The 18,736-nt window shown below is 62.0% G+C and overlaps 3 protein-coding genes across 9 annotated transcripts; 2 read left to right on the top strand and 1 right to left on the bottom strand.

Moving 5' to 3' along the window:
• The first annotated feature begins 52 nt into the window (after nt 1-52).
• Nucleotides 53-4,012, top strand: PLBD2 (phospholipase B domain containing 2). The gene is made up of 12 exons (XM_023937586.2): nt 53-361; nt 483-576; nt 662-820; nt 1,211-1,311; nt 1,714-1,928; nt 1,998-2,092; nt 2,163-2,323; nt 2,428-2,523; nt 2,816-2,887; nt 2,967-3,119; nt 3,226-3,388; nt 3,504-4,012. The coding sequence occupies exons 1-12, from the start codon at nt 123-125 to the stop codon at nt 3,669-3,671; spliced, it is 1,716 nt and encodes a 571-aa protein (XP_023793354.2). The 5' UTR covers nt 53-122; the 3' UTR covers nt 3,672-4,012.
• Nucleotides 4,013-4,993: 981 nt separating this feature from the next.
• SDSL (serine dehydratase like) lies at nt 4,994-11,577 on the top strand. Of its 5 annotated transcripts, none has more exons than XM_086856019.1 (9): nt 4,994-5,651; nt 6,375-6,420; nt 6,684-6,868; nt 6,962-7,001; nt 7,090-7,229; nt 7,471-7,559; nt 7,664-7,891; nt 7,973-8,097; nt 8,169-11,577. In XM_086856019.1, the coding sequence occupies exons 1-9, from the start codon at nt 5,067-5,069 to the stop codon at nt 8,360-8,362; spliced, it is 1,632 nt and encodes a 543-aa protein (XP_086712145.1). In that variant the 5' UTR covers nt 4,994-5,066; the 3' UTR covers nt 8,363-11,577. The 5 variants fall into 5 exon arrangements, with proteins under 5 accessions (XP_086712145.1, XP_086712149.1, XP_086712147.1 ...); XM_086856021.1 differs by having other exon boundaries at nt 5,594-5,651; nt 6,375-6,449; XM_086856022.1 differs by having other exon boundaries at nt 5,610-5,651; nt 6,043-6,420.
• A 183-nt stretch (nt 11,578-11,760) lies between these two features.
• On the bottom strand, nt 11,761-18,370 carry LHX5 (LIM homeobox 5). Of its 3 annotated transcripts, none has more exons than XM_086856017.1 (6): nt 18,121-18,370; nt 16,362-16,585; nt 15,796-15,981; nt 15,034-15,311; nt 13,753-13,918; nt 11,761-12,806 (listed from the first exon to the last, which is right to left on the bottom strand). In XM_086856017.1, the coding sequence occupies exons 1-6, from the start codon at nt 18,291-18,293 to the stop codon at nt 12,439-12,441; spliced, it is 1,395 nt and encodes a 464-aa protein (XP_086712143.1). In that variant the 5' UTR covers nt 18,294-18,370; the 3' UTR covers nt 11,761-12,438. The 3 variants fall into 3 exon arrangements, with proteins under 3 accessions (XP_086712143.1, XP_086712144.1, XP_086712142.1); XM_086856018.1 differs by having other exon boundaries at nt 15,796-15,849; XM_086856016.1 differs by lacking the exon at nt 15,796-15,981.
• Nucleotides 18,371-18,736: the final 366 nt, after the last annotated feature.

Genomic DNA, 18,736 nt, shown 5'->3' with positions numbered 1-18,736 from the left:
ATGCAACAGTGCGCCTTGGGGCGTGGTCACAACGAAGCCCCGCCCAAACCCCGCCCGCTCACACGCGCAGACGCTAATGGGGGCGTGGCCATTGCTTAACCCCGCCTCTCTGTTTCCCCGCCATGGCGGCTCCGCGGGTGCTGCTCGTGGCTTCGCTCCTGTCCCCGCTTCTGTCCCCGCTTCTGTCCCCGCTGCTTTCTCCGCTCCTCTCCGCCGTCCCGACCGGCACAGCCGCGTCCCCGGTGCCCCGCAATGTCTCCGTGCTGCTGGAGCCCGGCTCCGAGCGGCTGCGCGTCCTCCCCGGCCGCCACCCCGCCGCCGTCGCCTGGGCCAGCCTCGATGACCGCATCCCTCACGTCGGGTACGGCCCGGGTGGGACGGGCCGGGCGCCTCATGCAGCCGAGCCGGGACACGGTGGCCGCGGGGGAGCTATCGCCGGTGGGGTGACTCGTCCGTGACCCACCGTGACCGTGTCCCCACAGCTGGGCCTTCCTGGAGGTGACCACCAACGCCTCGTACAATGACAGCCTGCAGGCCTACGCTGCTGGGCTCGCCGAGGCTGCCGTCACCGAGCAGGTAAGGAGGGACCCCTCCAGAAATGCGTGCCGTGGTCCCTCCCCGGGCTGTCCCCCGCCGGTGACAGCGCTGCCCTGTCCCCCAGCTGATGTACATGCACTGGATGAACACCATGGTGGGCTACTGCGGCCCCTTCAAGTACGAGAGCGAGTACTGCCAGAAGCTGCGCAACTACCTGGAGGCCAACCTGGCCTGGATGGAGGAGCAGATGGCGAAAGGGCAAGACCCCGAGTACTGGCACCAGGTGAAGATAGGGACCCCCCACCCAGGGACCCATCCTGGATCCTCCTGGGCCTTTAGTCCAGTGGTCAGTGCTGGGCAGCGAGCTGTCCTGGCTGAGCTCCAGGCAGGATGACAGGGATGTGGTCACTCCTTCCTGGACTCGTCACTTTTCTCCTCGCCAGAGCCTCGCATGCTGCAGCTGGGGTGCACAGGAGGTGGCTTTGTCACCCTCACCATGGGTGCTGAGTCATGACCTTGCTGGCAGTGACACTTCCCCCCTGTGCCTCTGCAGCAGCACTGAGACCCAGCTGATCTGCTCTGTCCCCTGGGGGAATGAGGGAGCCTGTCCCCCAAAACCTCTCAGCCCGCCTCCTCACAAGAGCTGGGTGCCAGCTGTGTCCCCTGTCCCCAGGTGCGCCTGGCCCTGCTGCAGCTGAAGGGGCTGGAGGACAGCTACAACAAGCACCTGGACTTCCCCAGGGACAGGATCACCCTGGCACCCTTTGGCTTCCTGTAAGCTCCTTCTCAGAGGTGCTGGGGATTGAGGGATGGTTGTCCCAGGGTTTGGGGACAATTCCTGCTTGTCCAGGAACAGCCAGTTCTACTCCCAGCCCACTTTGTCCACCTTTTCTGGCCGCTTGTCTTCTTCTGCTGGAGCAGGATGGAGCCAAGGCAGGTTGTCCTCTTCCCTACCCCATGGGCTGGGTGGTGGGTTCCCCGCTACAGCCCCTGCCTCAGTTTCCCCACTGCTGTGCTCCCCCTTTCCTCCCTGCTCATGCCACCAGGGTGCTCCCAGCATAAGTGCCTGCACTGGGGTGTGGTAGAGATGGACAGACAGACAGAGAGCTCTGAGCCAGCTCTGCTCCAGGGCTGGGGCATCCCTCACCTGACATCTTACGCCTTGCTTCCCCCCAGGCTGCTGCAGTTGGGAGGTGACCTGGAGGACCTGGAGTCTGCCCTGAACCGCTCCTCCCCGCAGCGTGTCCTGGGCTCGGGCTCCTGCTCGGCTCTCGTGAAGCTGCTGCCAGGCCACCGGGACCTGCTGGTGGCCCACGACACCTGGAGCTCCTACCAGGCCATGCTGCGCATCATCAAGAAATACACGCTGCCCTTCCGCACCTCGGCCGGCGGTGCGTGCGCTGGGCTGGGGGGGCTGCGCCTCACACCCCCCTTCTGATGCTCTGCATCCCCCCCTCCAGGCAAGTCTCAGATCCCTGGGAGCGTCCAGGTGTTCTCCTCCTACCCTGGCACCATCTTCTCCGTGGATGACTTCTACATCCTCAGCAGTGGCTTGGTGAGTGGGTCTGGTCCTCAGGGACCTCTCCCCAGCCCTGCTGCCCTCCCCTTCACTCCCTGCCCTGCAGGTCGCGCTGGAAACCACCATTGGGAACAACAACCCGGCCCTGTGGAAGTACCTGGAGCCCCGGGGCAGCGTCCTGGAGTGGCTGAGGAACATCGTGGCCAACCGGCTGGCCCGCAGCGGGCCCGAGTGGGCCACGGTCTTCCGACGCTTCAACAGCGGCACGTGAGTGGGGTGGGATGGGGCCTGGGAATTGGTCCTGGAGCTGTGGGATCGGATGGAGGGTGCCCAGGCTGCCAGAGGGACGCGTTCCTTGCTCTCCGTGCCAGGTACAACAACCAGTGGATGGTGGTGGACTACAACGCCTTCACACCGGGCAGGGCGAGCCCGGCGCTGGGCGTGCTGACGGTGCTGGAGCAGATCCCGTGAGTGGTTCCTTTCCTCCCTGAGCCCCTGCTGTCTCCTCTCCCATCCCTGTGGCTTTGGGAAAGCCCCGAGGGTGGTGCCTGCCCAGCCCAGTGGGTGGTCACAGGGCGGTGGGGTGTGTCTGTGGCTCTGGGGATGCTGGTAGTGAGGTGATGGGTGCCCAGCACCTCTGGCTGGGGTGGGAACACCACAGTGGGGACCCCAGTATGGGTTCCCCACAGCCCAGCATGTCCCCCACTATCCCCAGTGGCTTTTTCCCCTTCTGCTCTGACCAGTGTTCTTCCAGCGCAGGGGCCTGGTGGTGGTGGCTGATCAGACAGAGCTGCTGTACCAGCAGGGCTACTGGGCCAGCTACAACGTGCCGTGAGTGCCATCCCTTCCCCATGGCCTGCCCTGGAAAGAGGGGCAGCAGTTGCCAACGTGCTGGGTTCCCCCACCCCAGGTACTTCGAGGAGATCTTCAACGCCAGTGGGAACCAGGAGCTGGTGAGGAAATACGGTGACTGGTTCACCTATGACAAGAACCCGCGTGCCCAGATCTTCCGCCGGAACCAGTCGCTGGTGCACGACCTGGACTCCATGATCCGCCTGATGCGGTGTGTGCCAGCAACTCCCAAACCCGCCTGTTCCTCCGAGGAATTTTCTGTCATCCAGGGGCTTTTTCCTTGTCTTCACCGTGGCTCTCTCCCGGCCCTCCTGCAGGTCCAACAACTACCTGCAGGACCCGCTGTCGCGGTGCAGGGGCTGCGACCCCCCCCAGAACGCTGAGAACGCCATCTCCGCCCGCTCCGACCTCAACCCTTCCAACGGCACCTACCCCTTCCCTGCCCTGCGCCAGCGCTGCCACGGCGGCATCGACATGAAGGTGTGGGAGCAGGCAGCCCTGGAGGGGCTCCTCCTTGGGGGTGCTCCCCCAGCAGCTCTCGGGCTGTGCAGCCCATCCCCGGTGCTGACTCGCTGGTTTGTGTCCCCACCTGCAGGTCACCTCCTCGGGCATGGTCCCCACCTTCGGGCTGGTGGCAGTCAGCGGCCCCGCCTGGGATGATGTGCCCCCCTTCCGCTGGAGCACGTCCCCCTGCAGCTCCCTGCTCCACATGGGCCACCCCGACCTCTGGACCTTCCCCCCAGTCAAGGTCCACTGGGACTGAGCAGGCGTTGGTCCTGTCTGTCCGTCTGTCCATCCGTGGGTGTCTGTCCCGTGGGGGATCCTTCTGTGGGGGCAGTGGGGTGTGGGGGGGTCTCAGTACACCCTCCCTGTTCTTCCTGCTTCTCAGGGTCCTGGCTGTGCTGCACAAGGGGCTGAGCCCAGCGTGTCCCCTCCCTGCCATGGGGCTCTCCAATCCCTGGACCTTTCCCTGGGTGCTGATGCCTGGTCTGGGGGGGCTTTTCCCAGAAAAGGGGTGTCCTGGGAGGCTGGGGCTCACCTCGGTGCAGACAGGAGGGCAGTGAGCTGGTTTGGCTGTGGTAAATAAAGTGTCCTGTGCTGGTGGCTGTGCTTTGCTCTCTGCTGAGGTTCTCTGGTGGCTTCTGTTAGGGTTGGGCTCACGCAGGGGTCTCGCCCCCTCCCCATTAACAGGACGAGCTGCATCTCTGCAGGTGGGAGGGTGTGTGGCCAGCGAGGCCGGGGCTTTTGGGGTGCAGGCTGTGATGGGTTCTCTGCTGCTGGAACAGGGGAGCCCCACTGCTCAGCCCCTGGGAGTGGGAGAGCATCCTCATGCCTTTTGTCTTCCTTTCCTCTGGCACCTGTGTGCCCCCCGTCCCCAAAACCCGCGGTGCAAAATCCTCTTAGGCAGCTCCCTTGATCCGCTCTGCCTCGTTAGGAATAACGAGGTCATTACCGGGGGATTAATGAGCTGCGGCTCGGCAGCGCTTTGAAGGCGCCAGGTTCCCACCGGGCCTAGGGGCCCCTGGAGGCTGTGGGGGGGTGGGAGGGAGCAGGGCTGGGCTGTTGGGGTGCTGACACCCCAAAAGTTGGGATGTGTGCTCTGGGGAAGGTGGGGTGTCCATACCCCACACACTGTGGGTTAGTTGGGGATGGCAGAGCCTGTGTCTCCTCGTGCCCCCATGGTATGTGGGCTACTGTGGAAGGGGGGGGAGCTGATTTTTGGGGTCCCTGTGCCTCAGTTTCCCCTGGCAGATCACTGTCACTGTGTGAGGGAGCAGCAAGGAGGAGCAGGGCACGCTGGAAATACCGCGGTGTTGCTGATTCCCTTGTTTTGTTTCCTTGAAAGTGGAAAAACAAAAAGTTGTTAAATATCATCCCAGCTGCTGGCACAGTGTCAGCCAGGGACCCTGGCCAAGGGAAGTGACCAGGTGCCAGCCTGGCATGCCTTCCTCACGGCAGGGATGGAGCCAAAGGGGAGCAGAGGAGGGTATGGGGCGGAAAGGGACCCTGGAGCACCCCAGGGCTGAGCTGAAATGTGGTGTCCTCCCCAAGGGGGTCTCCAACCTCAGCCCTGTGAGGCTTCTTGCACCTCTTTCCCAGCTCCTGCTCCTGTCCCACCCTTGTGGGAGTGGCTGCAGTCTCTGGCTACTGTGGGGTGATGGGGGGATCACTCCAAAGGGCCCCAGAGGGACTGAAGCTGTGCCTCTCTGTGAGGCCCCCATTCAAGAAACCCTCCTCATTCCCCTCCTTCCCAGGCCCCCGTGTCCCAAAAGCAGCGTGGCTCTGGGGCAGGGCTGTGCCCTGTGCTGGTCACTCGGGTGCCCAAGGGTGGTGTGGGAAGCAGGGATGTTTTGTTAGCACCAAAGCTCAGCTCCACAGGGAACAGGGCTGCTCCAGAGCTCTCCCCCTGCTCGCTGCCTGCCAGCTGTGGGGGTTTGGGGCACAGTTTGGGTCAGGGGACCGAAATCCCATATTCTGGTTTCACTGCTGTCCGCCTGGCATGGGGCAGAACCGGGCACGGTGTGGGGTTCCCAGTGCACCCTGTTTGGGGTGTGTTGTTCCAGTGCAGTGTCCCCCCCTCGGGACTCCTTGTGCCCTTTGCTTCCAGGCTGCTTCAGCTTGGCCAGAGGAGCAGAGGAACCTTCTGCGGCTGCGGGGCTGCGGGCCAGGGCTGGGCCTTCCTCCAGATCCCAACTTCCTCCTCCTTGCTTGCTGTGGACACAGCCAGCCCCTCAGAGCAGAGGTAGGACTTTTACCCTGGGGGTGTCACCGGGGCTGGGTGACAAGGAGGGCTCCCAGGGGAAAGGAGGGGGCTCTCCCTGCTTTGCCTGGGGGCTGCCGGACCTTGGGGCAGGGCCAGTCCCTCTCTAAGGGGTGGTCCTGGTCCATGGGGTGCCCGACATGGCCAGTTGGAGCTGGGGGGGCTCATCCCGGGCTGGATGTGGCTGAGCCCCCTGGGATGTGAAGCCTGGAGACGATTCAAGGGCTGCTGTGGGCTGGGGGCTTGGCAGGGTGAGCAGAGGGGTGCGATGGCTCGTTTGGAGGCAATGAGAGGTGTCTTGGCTGGGGGTTTGGGATCCACCAGAGGTTCAGGGGCAAAATCCTAAAGTCTGCTGCTCCGTGTTTCTGCCCAGACCTGATAATACCCAGAGCAAACCCTTGAGGGCCCCCAGAACAATTTGCGAGCCGCCTTTCCTCTCCCCCCATCTCCTGGGAGCCCCAGCCCATCTCCCGGGCATGTGAAAGCTGCCGGGATCTGGCTGCCGGGGCCACACGTGTTTGTCCCCGCCGTGTCACCCGCCAGCGTGCCCGGCCATGCCTTCGGCACCGCTCCAGGGTCTCCAAAACCCGCCCAGTGCTGAGCAAACAGCGGCGCCGGGGCAATGTCTGAGCCCTGCCCCGTGTCCTGCTCCGTGACCCGCGGGACACCGGCACGGCCCCTCGCTCTGCCCCTCGTGTCCCGCAGGCTCGGCGCTGCTCAGGACACGCAGCGGGGTCCCGGGGGACAGCAGGTAATCGCCACCCCGGGAGACAGGACAGGGTGAGCACCGGACACCTGGCGACACCCGGGGCGGCTGTGGCGATGGAGGAGTGGGTGGCACAGCCTGTCCTGGCATCTCCCATCCGCTGCATCCTGGAGATGGTTGGGGACACTGGGGACAGCCCTGTCCCTCCCGAGAGCCGCCCGTGCTCCGCACCGAGCCCGGGGAGGGCATCGGGGCTGCGGGGGGAGCCGCGGGGAGCAGCTGCTGACTGCAGCGCCTCTCCCCGGCAGAACACCCTGGCCGGGCCATGGCAGCCCAGCCTGTCGGGGACCAGAAGCCCTTCCACGTCGTTTCGCCCGTGCTGGAGAGCCTGCCCCTCTCCAAGGCCGCGGGCACCAAGGTCTTCATGAAACTGGAGAACGTCCAGCCCTCGGGATCCTTCAAGATCCGGGGCATCGGGCACCGCTGCCAGGATGTGAGTGTGGGCACGGTGTGCGCAGGGGGCTGCAGGGGGGTCACGGTGGGGGGACACGGCCGCCCCCTCCCCTCTTTCTCTCCTGCCTTTCAGGCTGCCAGGAAGGGCTGCCGCCGCTTCGTCATCTCCTCAGGTAAACCCATGGCGAGCTGGGGGATGCTCCTGAGGAATGTGGGGCTGTACAGGGGCTCGAGCCCTGCCTGACCCCCCACTTTGGGCAGGAGGGAACGCGGGTCTGGCGGCAGCGTTCGCGGCCCGGCAGCTGGGGCTGCCCATCACCGTGGTGCTCCCCAGCAGCAGCGGCCCCACCCCCGCCCGCAAACTGGAGCAACTGGGGGCCACAGTCGAGGTCTACGGCAAGGTACCCCCAAAAGTGGGGTCTGGGGGGGGTCCAGAGGAGGCTGAGCCTGACCTCACCTGCCCATTGGTGCTTGGCAAAAACCCCATCCCGAAACGTCCCCTCTCCCGCATCCCCTGCACGGCAGGGTCACCCTGGAACCCTCACCCGTTCTGGTGTCCCCCAGCCCCGCAGTGACAAGGGACCCATCCCGGGGTTCCGAGGGCTCTGCGGAGCCCTGCCGAGCCCCCTCGTCCCCACGCAGGTGTGGGACGATGCCAACAGGCGAGCCCAGGAGCTGGCTGAGACAGAGGGCTGGGTCAGCATCCACCCCTTCGATCACCCCTTGGTGTGGTGAGTGCAGCCAGGACTCGGCTCCCGCCCCCGGTCCCCATCCCCGGGACCCGGGCTGGCCCGGGGAGCCCCCAGGCTGCATCCCGCTGCCCCTCACCCTGCAGGGAGGGCCACGCCAGCCTGGTCCGGGAGCTGAAGGACTCTCTGGAGGCCAAACCAGGCGCCATCGTGCTGGCGGTGGGTGGCGGGGGGCTGCTGGCCGGTGTCGTGGCCGGCCTGCAGCAGGTGGGCTGGCAGGATGTCCCCATCATCGCCGCCGAGACCCAGGGGGCTCACAGCTTCCACGAGGCGCTCAAGGCCGGCCGGCTCGTCACCCTGCCCGACATCACCAGGTGAGCAGCCGGGCGAGCAGCGAGCTGCCAGGGCTCCCGGAGCCCTCCTCGCCTTGACCGCCCCGTCCCCTCCTGTGCCAGCCTGGCCACCTGCCTGGGAGCCAAGACGGTGGCGGCGCGGGCGCTGGAGTGTGCCCGGGAGTGCCAGGTGATCTCGCAGGTGGTGCAGGACACGGAGGCTGTGCGGGCCGTGGAGCAGTTCCTGGGTGAGCGGGGGTGACCCTGGGGGTCTCTGGGGCTGCAGGGCGAGCTCTCAGTGGCTGCGCGGTCCCCGCAGATGACGAGAGGATGCTGGTGGAGCCGGCGTGCGGGGCCCCGCTGGCCGTGCTCTACTCGGGCCGGCTGCAGCGGCTGCAGAGCCAGGGGAGGCTGCGGACCCCGCTGGGCTCCGTGCTGCTCGTGGTGTGCGGCGGCAGCAACATCCACACGGGCCAGCTGCGGGACCTGAAGAGCCAGCTGGGGATGCAGTGACATGTCACTGACGGAGCCCGCCTGCCGCACTCCGCTCGCTTTCCTTCCCAAAGAACCGAAATAAAGCCCGGGGACGCGCGGCCGGGCTCCTTTCCCAGCACACGGCACCCATGCGGGGATGGGGAAACTGAGGCAGGGTGGTGCCCGTGCTGAGGGCGGGGCTGGGGTCCGCACATCCCACTTCTATCCTCCCTACAACCATCCGCCCCCCTCTCCTCCCTCCCCCGCTCCTCCCCGGGCTGTTTGGGCTGCAGCTCCCCACCTCAATTAGCAAACGCTCCCTCTCTGACTAATTGCTTTACTACTGGCTTTATGCGTTATTATTGTAATGATTATTAATTAATACAATCTTCTCCCGTTCCTGCCACATTGGCTGTGGCCAGACGAGAGCACAGCTCTTGTTACAATGATTTATCCTCGGGGATCCCCGGCCGGCTTTAGCACCTGCGGGCTCCGAGGTGCTACCCTATCCCAGACCCCCGAAGATCCCTTTTTTCCGCCCCCATCCCTCTCTTTTCCCCATTCTCCCTTTCCCCCAGGCTTTCCTGCTCTCCTACATTTCCATTCTGCAGCTCTGTCTTTGCTTTTAGCCCTTTGCTGTGGCGCCTCCTGGGGTTTTTCTGTGTCCTCCCAACATTTCTCCCCTCTCCTTCCTCCCACTCCGGGTGATGCGGGGTTTTGCTCCTGCTGGTGCTCCCCAGCCCCACCTGCGAGCTGTGCACAGGAGGAGAAGCCTCTTGCTGTCCCCAAACCCCTCTCAGCCTCTTTTTTGGAGCAGAAGGGCGTCAGCCCCAGGACCAGCTCACCCCCATCCCTGCACAAAACCCTTTCCCTGGGCTGGCTGAAGCCCCTCCCTGCCCCAAGCCCCCCACCGGCCAGGCCCCCTCCCCAGGTGCTTGGAGGAGGCCAAACCCCCATAAATCAAAACTCTGCCACTCCATGGTGAGCAATATCTTATGTAAAAAGGTGTTTCCAGGGAGCACCGAAGGCTGGAGAATCCTATTACGAGGCACACTATTAATTATAAGGAGTCAGCCCAGCCTACTCCAGCTATTTTTTATCCCAGGTCCAAAACCTGATTACTTTCCACCTTCTGCAGACCTTCCCCTTCCGAAAAAACAAAAAGGCAAGAAGGTCAGGAAAAGAAAAAACAAAAAAAAAAGCCAGCAAACAAAAAAGGAATAGCGCTGGTGTTTGTCCGAGAGCTTTTAAAAAGGAATTTATTCCCGGGATTCTGCTCGGGGGTGGGTCAGGAGCTCACGGTGGTGATTCCTCAGCACGGTCCCACAGAAGGGTCAGTGCTGGTGGTGACATGGGCGTGACTGTGGGGTTTGGGGTGACTCCCCAAGCGCCCCAACAGGGAGCTTTTCCCCTCCTTGCCTTCATGAGGCCTTCGGGTGCCAGCTGGGGGTGTTGGGCTCATGTCCCCGGCAGGGATGTGAGGTGTGGGGTGGCTGGGGACACCCTGGGAGGTGGCACGGCCCCAGCTGGTGACCTCTGGTCGCTCTGCAGCTGGAGACAAGCAGGAATCCTGGGTGCTGCTGCCTTGCCGGGAGTTTTGGGGTGATGGGGAGCCCGGGTTTGGCTCCTGCACCCAGCCCGGAGCTGCAGAGCTCCTCTGTGCCAGGGGATTATTCCTTGGGATCGTCCCTGCTGTGAAGGCTTTTCCTGCTCAGCCCCATCCTCCTGCGAGGTGGCAGCTTGGAGCACCATCCCCAGTGCCTCCTGCAGCCTCTTCTGCCCAGGTCCCCGACATGGGGGTGTCCCAGCAGCCTAAAAACAACCCCCAGCCTTGGATTTGGAATTAATAATAATGATGATAATAATAATAATAGCAACCAGTGCTCACCCAGTGACTGAGCATTTCATTCTCCTCAAAATGATGCTGTGAGGGGGTTATTTACCAGCTCATCGCCCTGTCCTTATAGGAAGTCCCCATCACCTGCTAACACCGACAGCCTGGAAGCGCTGCAGCCCAGGGGAGCAGCCGGCTGTGCTCCAGCCTCAGTTTCCCCATTTGTGAGAAGGGGAGAAGGTGTTTTTCTTGGGGGGTGAGGGGACACCAGAGTGTCCCTGCTGGCTCCCGGCTGAGGGCTCCCTCAGGGCTCGGCCTGCCTCGTTGGCCACCCCGTTATTAATGCCAGTAATGGTATAGGAAGGATAAATTCCACCACTTGGCTGAACAGAGAAAATATGCAGAGAAGTGGCTGGCTTTCCATAAATCATCGGTGCTCCGTGCTACAACCGAGCCAGGACTTAAAATTCAGGTCAGGAGAGAGGGACTCTCGTAAGCCAGCAAGGGAAGGTAATTTATTCTGTTTATATCGTTTTACTGCAAGACAAGGAGCGGGTGGGGGTGTAGGGGGGTGTGTGTGAAAAAACTCTGCCATGATTTTGCATTTTAAATATTAGTTCAGAGCTGCAGCCTGCCTGGGACTTTTTATTTTTCTGTCTCAAGGGATAGAAAGCAGGAGAGAGAAGGGGAGTGAGTTGGGGTGCTGGGGAGGAGACCCCCCGCTCCCACCACCAGTGAGGCCGGGGAAAACGGGGCAAAAGCTGCTGCTGGCATTGCTGAACCCCCCTCTTGGGGTGTCCCCCCCAGGCTGCCCCTTGGGGCTGCTCTGCCAGCAGGGCCGCAGGTCCCCCCCGGGCTGCTCTGGGAGGGTCTTGGGACCCAGGAGAAAGGAATTGTGCATGTGAATTGTGGGGGAAGGGGCTGAGCTGGGTAATGTGCCCCTTTCCCAGTGCCACGGAGCTGCGGGACTGGGGGGAATGGGAGCGCTGGGCTGGGGGATGCAGCACATCACTCACCCAGCGCTGGGAGCTGCTCCCCCAGACCCCACGCAGGGCTGGGGGACAGTGGGGGAGCCCGGCCAGCATTTCTCACGGGCTTGTGTTAAAACAAATTAAAATAAAATAAAATGAAAGGGACCAGGTGACCGAACAGTAGGTAACTAAAAGGTTTTTTATTCACATTGAACAACAAGAGCCATTCACACTAACAGCCTCCGCAAGAGGCAGCGGGGACAGGAAACCCACGACGCTTTCAGAAAACAACTTTTTTTTCTTTCCTTTTCCATTCTCCTTCCTTTTATTCCCCCCCTCTCTCTATGCTCTCACCCCCTCCCCGGTGCCATCCCCTCCCTGCCTTCGAAATAGAAAAATTCGGAGCCTCCGATGACTAAAGTACAATAAATAATCAGTAAACACAAAAACATACTTTATTTGTTTCTCCTTTATACAAAATAAAGAAACTAGAAGCAAAAACTATAATACATCCTTAAATTGGCGGAGCCTCTGGGAATCGTTGGGGTGGGACTCGGCGTCGAGGCTCGGGTGAAATTTCTGCTGCTGTGGTTGGGTTGGTTTCGTTCTGGGGTTTATTGTTTGTTTGGGGGTTTTATTTTGTCGTTGTTGTTGTTGTGTTTTTCCTGTTTCTGCCTCTTTCTGGTGTCAGTTCCACCACGTGGGAGCCCAATCTCAGCCAGTCACTGGGGCAGCCCCTGGCTCCCGCACAGCCCCCTCCTCCCCACCGCCAAAATCCGGGCCCGAACCCATCCTCTCCTCGGGGGTAAAACGGGAACAATAAAAATCAGGGCAGGGAGGGGCCACGGGGTGGCGTGGGGGGGATTATTCCTGCTATTCCCCATCCTCCCCCCTTCCTGCGGTAGGGGATAATTAAAAAGGATGCTAATTAGCAGGGGGAGCCCTGCCGCAGCCCCCCTCCCCCGGTGCCGCCGGGGCGGTGGGACCTGTGTCCCGGCGAGTTCAGCTTTGGTCCGAGAGAGAGGCGCTGGTCCCGACTCCGGCGGGCTCCGCAGGGCTGGGCACCTTTCATTGCCCCCCAAAAAGTGTCGGGGGGAAGGTGGCGGCAGGGGGGAGGTAGCGGGGTGGCCCCGAGGTCCCGGGAGGAGCGGGGAGGGGGAGGACGGGCGGACGCCGGGATGCGCTTTGGCATCGGGCGGGGGGGGCTTTATCCGGCCCTGCGGTGGGGCCAGGGGGGGACACGCGTGGGCTGGGGGGGACCAGGGGGGGTTTTCCCCCTGCACACACTCACACGCGTGCCCACGCCGGGCCTACCACACCGCCGCCTCGCTGAGCTCCGGGTTGGGGTGCGACAGAGCCCCGCTGTAGCCGCTATTGCTGGACATGGAGAAGGGAGGGCTGGGCCCCCCGCTGAAAACCTCCCCCGGGATGGGGTGCAGAGAGCCCGTCATCCCCGGCTCGGGGCTCGGGGTGTCGGGGTGCGAGATCATATCCGTGTACCTTTGGTTTTCTGAGGAGTGGTGTCCGCTTAGGGGGGGCTCCAAGGGTCCCAGGGGTGTGGAGCCGGGTCCTGAGTTCTGAAGGTAGCTGGAGTCGGCCGGGGACTGGGCTTGGGAGGGCGGCCCGTGGGGGAAAAAGTCATAATTGCCTCCCGGCCCGTAGTAGTCACCTTGGTAATCTGCGGGGAGGGGAGGAAAAAGGATGGATGGGGTCTGCCGGGGATAAAAAGCTCCCGAAATCCCGCTGCTCCCCGAAGCAGCCCTGCGCTGTGCCCTCCAAAACGCTCCGCTGGCTCCCAAAGGGCGGCTGGGATCTGAGCCCAACCCGAGAAAAAAGCGCTGCACTACCCATCACCCTCTCTTTACCCAGCCTGGAGGGACGGAGGGAGGGGAATCCGAGCTGGGAGGGGTGAGGGGGCCGAGAAAATGGGCTCTTTTTAGTGCTTAATTAATGGGTGGGGGGAAATTAACGTGCATATATTTATATATACTTATATGAAAAGGGAATGGGCAAAAGATAGATATAAAAAGAATGGGCAAAAATAAATGTGTAACGGGAAAAAGTTATATAATGGGAAAATATAGATGTACATTGGGGGAATTATATATAATAGGGAAAATACATTATATATAAATAGTGGAATTAATATATGTGTTAAAGCAGCTTGGAAGGGATCTAAAAACGAAGTGCAGGGCAACAAGGGGTGTCTGGAAAGCCCCTGGTCAGATGGGAAGCTTTGAAAGCGCAGCTTTTTGGGGGGGCTGTGGGGGAGGAGGGGGGCGCTCGGGGCCGCCCCGCTGCGCCCATCCCGTCCCGTCGGGGCAGGGGGGGCGGCCGGGCCGCGCTGACCTTCCATATGCTGCGGGCCCGGGAGGTAATGGGAACAAATGCGGCCTGAAAGGGGGACAAAAGCCCCGCAGCTGGGGCTTTGTTGGCGGGAGAGGGGCCCCGCAATGGCGGGGGGGGCGTGGGGGTGCGTGGAGCCGGCTCTGCGTGTGCGCGGCTGCGGACACGCGTGTGAGCACGGCCGGGGGGAGAGGGGGAAACCGCGGAGAACGGGATGGGAGGAACAAAGGAGAAGAGTGGGGGGGAACGGGGCAGGGACCCCGCGGGCCGTCCCTCACCTCCGTAGTACGTGTAGGGCGTGGAGCCGAGCATCTCGGACTCGTCGAGGCGGCCGCCGAGGGGCCGCATCCTGCGGGGGCTGCGGAAGAACGCGTGCCGGCGGGCGCCCAGCGCGCTCAGCTGCTTCATCCGCCGCTCCTTCGACCGACGGTTCTGGAACCACACCTGTGGCCGGGCTGCTGTCAGCGCCCACCGCGGAAGGGCCCGCACGGACCCCTCGGGGTCAGCGACATCCCGTCCCCCAAAGGCTGCGAGGGGAAATCCTGCACCCGCACGGGTTTTCCGATATCTGGGTATTTTTTTTTCTTTTTTTTTTACCGACACCGACCCCCCTTCTTACTGCTGCTGCCTCAGAAAATACACGGGGACACCGCAGCCCACAAATAACCAGGTTATTTAAAATCCTGCCCCTCCTTCCCCCGGCTGCATCCCCACATCCTCAGCTTCTCTGTCCCTGCAGCTGGAAAATGTAGGAGGGGGAAATTTCCCCTATGGATAGGGGAAGGAAGGGAGGAAACGTGGGAAGAAAAAAGGGGATAGGACTCTGGATCATGGCAGGCAAAAAGCGGGGAGCAGGGGGATGAGCACCTGAGGCATCAGGCAGGGAGTCAGAACAGCCGGCGTTAGGGATGGGAATAAAAGGGAAAGGGGAGATGTGGCCGCCTCTCCACGGGCATTGCCTCTTCCGAACCTCACGCCTCAGCAGCTTCTTGGGGCGTCTGGATTATTGTCTCACTCCCCCAGGGATGGGGCAGCTCAGGGGTACGAGCACAGCACTCTCCTGCGGGACTTGTGCTCCCTCTGCCAGGAGCCGGGAACCGCAGCTCCGCTACCGGCAAAGCCGGAGAGTCCTCCCCTATTAATGCCTCTATTAAAGCCCATTAATCCCCGCATTTCCGCAGGGATTTTCTTCGCGGGGGCAGTGCGGTGAGGAAGCGCCGGCTGCCTGCAGAGCGGACGGATGCTCCTCGCTTCTGCAGCATCCATCTCCTGGCACGCCGGGGATCCTGCTCGGCCGCGCAAAACCGCGCTGCCTCCTCACCTTTTGGGAATGATTTCCATCCCTCCCGTGGGCTGGGGGATCCCCGCTCACCCACCAGAGCGTGGGGTGGCTGCGGGGCTGGGCCCGAGGTGGCGCTGGCAGGGGACAAGCGGGGTTCGCCCGTTCCCGTTCCCTGAGGGACCAACCCCGGTGTCCCAACCCCTTCCCGGCACCGGGGGGAGACTCTCACAGCCTCCAGCTGCCTGGGCTCCTAGCGGCGCCCCTTCTCCTGTCCTACCTGGATGACTCTCATGTTGAGGCCGGTCTCCTGGGCCAGCTGCTCCCGGATGTGGCGGGTGGGTTTGGGGGTGGCGGCGAAGGCAGCTTTGAGGGTCTCCAGCTGCTTGGCTTTAATGGTGGTGCGGGGACCCCTCCGCTTGGTGCCCGAGTTCTGCTCCTCGTTCTCGTTGTTGGTGGTCTCCTTGTCCGAGGAGGTGGAGTTGTCCGTTTCCTTGGTGTCGTCCTGCATGGGGTCCTGGAGATCCGGGGACAAACTCCTGTCTGTACATGAGGACACTGTAAAGGAGACCCAGAGAGGAAAGTGGGGGGTGGATGACTTAGGGGAGAGATTGACCCCCCTCTCCTCTGTCCTCCCCGGCCCACCCGGCCCGCCGGCTTTCCAGGAGAGGGGTTGGGGGGTGCTGGAGAGCAGCAAGGGGTGCAGACGGCCTCTGCCCCCCTGGTTCCCCATAAGCATCACCCCCCCAACACCGCGCGGAGCTGCGGGCAAGCGCCGCCCGCTCCAGCCCTGGGCACCGTGGGGGGGAGCTGGGGAGGGGGCGACCCCCCCAGCCCCGCCGCTGCCCCCCACGGGCCCCCTCGACCCCCCCGTGCCGGGAGGAGGGATGCGCCACTGGGAAAAAATGCAACCGGTCCCTGTCGGGGGTTTTGGGGAGTCCCCGGTCGCTGGCTCCAGCCTGGCTCGCCCCCCGCCCCCAGCCACCGTGTTCCCCCCGGGGACCCTGCAGCCAGCACCCCCCCAAGGCCAAGCTCTACTCGCCTCGCTCACAGCAGCGGCCCCACTGACTGGCGTGGCAGGATCCGGCCCCGGGTGCTGGACGGAGAGAGAGCCCACGGAAGGGGGTGAGCAGGGGCGCCCGGCATGGCTGGGACAGCAGGAGGGGGCCTGGCCCTGCTCTCCTGACGCAGAGACAGCTTCCAAGGAAGTCAAATGGGAGCTTTGCCTCTGGGTGAAAGGAGGCGAAGGATCAGGCCCGCGGCGCGGGGGGACCGGGCACACACGGGGGGGGCTCTGGGGAGTGAGGGGCTCCCGAGGCGGCCCTTGGGGGGGATCCTGGCTCCCCCCGCCCCGCATCCCCGCTGCCGGAGGGGCCGTGAGCGGAGCAGGAGCCAAGGCTGGAGCGGGGAGCTCATCCCACGCGTGTCCGCGTCCCGCCTGGGGGTGTCACGGAGGCTTCCGCACGGTTCGAAGCCTTTCTCCCCAAATCACTCCCTCCCCCGACGGATCGGCTGGCTGCGGGGAGCAGCCCCTCACCCCACAAATCCGAGCCTCCTGCCCGGCCGGGAGGAACCGACGGAGCGGTGGGCGGGCTGAGCAGCTCGTACCTGAGTTGAGGCTGCCTTCCTTCAAACTGGGAGAGTTCAAATAATCCTCTTTGCAAACAAATTTGTTTTCGTCGATGATATAGAGTTCCTCGCCCGTGGAGAGCTGCTTGTTGCAGACCATGCAGGTGAAACAGTTCAGGTGAAAGACTTTATTCCGGGCTTTCCGGACGAGGTCGCTGGGAGAGATCCCTTGGGAGCAGCCGGCGCATTTGGTACCAAACCTCCTGGGAAAGGAGAGAAAAGCGAGAGCTGGAGCCCCGGCAAAGATGGGCAGAGGCGGGGGGCTGTGTGTGTGCGCTGGACCGAACCCCCCTCCCCAGATCCTGATTCCTCAGCATCTCCCGAGGGCGAACCGCACCTGCGGGGCGAGGATGAGGAGAGCCTTCATCCCCGCGCAGCCCTGGCCTTTGGGGTGTCCCCACGAGCATCCTCGCCCGGATTTGGCCCCAGAAGGGACGCGAGGGAGGGGAGAGCGGCCGGGGGTCCCCTCGGCACTCGGCGGGGCAGGATTTCGTTTCAGGCGGTGCCTCCCGGGAGGGGAACGCGGGGCTCCGGCCCCAAAATCCCGTGGGGAAAACCGGGCCAGAGAGACGGGAAAAGGGAGCGGAGGGTGCGGGGATCAGAACAACGGGCGGCAGAGGAGGGGGCTGCGCTCCCCAAAGCTCCCCAAGCCCGTCTGGCTCTCCCGAGGGGAATTTTTCCAGGTCAGGAAGAGTGCTTTGTAAATCTCCCGTTTTCCTTTCCTTCCCAGAGAGGGTCTGGGTTTAGGTGAGTTTTTGTTTTTGTTTCCCCGGGAGATGTTTTGGTTTTTCTTAAAGAAAAAAAATAAAAAAAATCCAGGGAATCTGAATCGGCTGGGAACGATCTCCCAAGGGGAGGGAAAAAAAGAAAAATAAAAAAAAAAAAAAAAGGGAAAAGAAACAAAACCGAACAACCAAAACCTGCCACAAAACCCCACAAAACAAAACCCAAATCCCCACAAAAAAGCAACAACAAGAAGAAAACATAAAACCCACAGCAGATGAGTAAAAAAATTCCAACAAAACCCCCCAAACCAACGGAACAAAAAAGAAAATAATACAAGAAAAAAACCAAACAAACAAAAATAAAACCAAGCCCCTCAACGTCCAAACCAAAACAAAATCCCACAAAACAAAAAAATCTGCTCCCAGAACAAGGAGCAGGGGCTGTCGCAGCCGGGTCCCCGAGGTCCCTGGGGGCTGCCAGGCCCCGGGGCACCCACGCAGGGTCCCCCCCTTTTTCCCCTCGGGCCGCGGCACAACTCGTGCCTCCCTGGCTGCTCCCCGTGACGTTGATGTAGTGCGAGCATTAGGAGTCATAAGTCACGGCCCCCCCTTTGCCCCCGGTTTCCTCCCGGCACTTTGTGGTGTTCCTTAGGGGCTGTTGAGGTGCGCGGGGAGGTTTTGGGCTCCGTTCTCACCGGGGCCTGCGGTGCCGGGAGGGGAGCTCGGGGTGCCGGGCCCGGAGAGCGGCGCTCGGGGGGTCCCCGGTGCCCCCCGAGGCCTGAGGCGATGGGAGGGCGGGGAAGGTGATGGGGAGGGGGGCACAGCCCCCACCTCAGGCTGCAGAGCGGCCACCGTGTCCCCCCCGGGCTCCCCCGGGCCGGCGGCTGCTCCCGAGCGGGGAAACCGGAGGGGACCCCCTTGAGCCCCCCAAAGCTCCTGGGGACACCCCGGGCGGGCAGGGGTGAAGAGCTTCCCACCCTCCGCTCCCCTCTGGGGTGGGGGTGAGGACTCACCTGAAAAAGTCATTTTTGCAGTAGAGTTTCCCTTCCCTGGAGAAGCATTTCTCGGTCAGGTTGCACTTGCACTCGCAGCACTGGACGCATTTGATGTGCCATGCCCTGTCCAAGACGTTCAGTAGGAACCGGTCCAAAATCGGCCTCTCGCAGCCCGCACAATGCACCATCATAACCTCCGCCGGGGGATGGAGACGCTCAAAAGGAGAAGCCAGCCCCGCGCCGGCACACGGCGGCGGCAAAAAAAAAAAAATAAAAGAGAAAAAAAAACAACAACAAAAAAACCCCAACCAAAAAAAACCCAAAACCAAAACCAAAACCAACCAACCAAAAAAAAAAAAAACCAGCGAAAAATAATGCAAAAATAAAATTAAATAGAAAAAAAAAATAAAAAAGAAAAAATAAAAAAAAGGAAAAACAATAATACAAAATCAAATGAAATTAAATGAAACGAAATCAAATAAATTAAAATGGAAGAAAAGAAAGGAGAATAAAAATAAAAATAAAAACCAAAGAAAAGAAAAGAAAATCGAAAGAAATAAACCAAAAACTAACAAAATATAGAAGAAGGAATAACAAAAAATTCAGGGGAGGGCAGCGGGGCGGCTGTCAAGTT

The sequence above is a fragment of the Cyanistes caeruleus genome, chromosome 18 (genome assembly GCF_971803275.1).
Source record: "Cyanistes caeruleus chromosome 18, bCyaCae1.hap1.1, whole genome shotgun sequence".
Lineage (NCBI taxonomy): Eukaryota > Metazoa > Chordata > Aves > Passeriformes > Paridae > Cyanistes > Cyanistes caeruleus.
This window is presented reverse-complemented; position numbering and strand designations above follow the sequence as displayed.

Coding starts and splice junctions, on each gene's coding strand:
- PLBD2 (XM_023937586.2), top strand. CDS start 123: ATGGCGGCTCCGCGGGTGCTGCTCGTGGCTTCGCTCCTGTCCCCGCTT. Junction 3,120..3,225: donor TCCATGATCCGCCTGATGCG/GTGTGTGCCAGC, acceptor GCCCTCCTGCAG/GTCCAACAACTACCTGCAGG. Junction 3,389..3,503: donor ACGGCGGCATCGACATGAAG/GTGTGGGAGCAG, acceptor CCCCACCTGCAG/GTCACCTCCTCGGGCATGGT.
- SDSL (XM_086856019.1), top strand. CDS start 5,067: ATGGGGGGATCACTCCAAAGGGCCCCAGAGGGACTGAAGCTGTGCCTC. Junction 6,421..6,683: donor GGGGTCCCGGGGGACAGCAG/GTAATCGCCACC, acceptor TCTCCCCGGCAG/AACACCCTGGCCGGGCCATG. Junction 7,560..7,663: donor TTCGATCACCCCTTGGTGTG/GTGAGTGCAGCC, acceptor CTCACCCTGCAG/GGAGGGCCACGCCAGCCTGG.
- LHX5 (XM_086856017.1), bottom strand. CDS start 18,293: ATGATGGTGCATTGTGCGGGCTGCGAGAGGCCGATTTTGGACCGGTTC. Junction 16,586..18,120: donor TGCAAAAATGACTTTTTCAG/GTGAGTCCTCAC, acceptor CTCCTTTCCCAG/GAGGTTTGGTACCAAATGCG. Junction 15,982..16,361: donor GGAAGGCAGCCTCAACTCAG/GTACGAGCTGCT, acceptor CCTTTCACCCAG/AGGCAAAGCTCCCATTTGAC.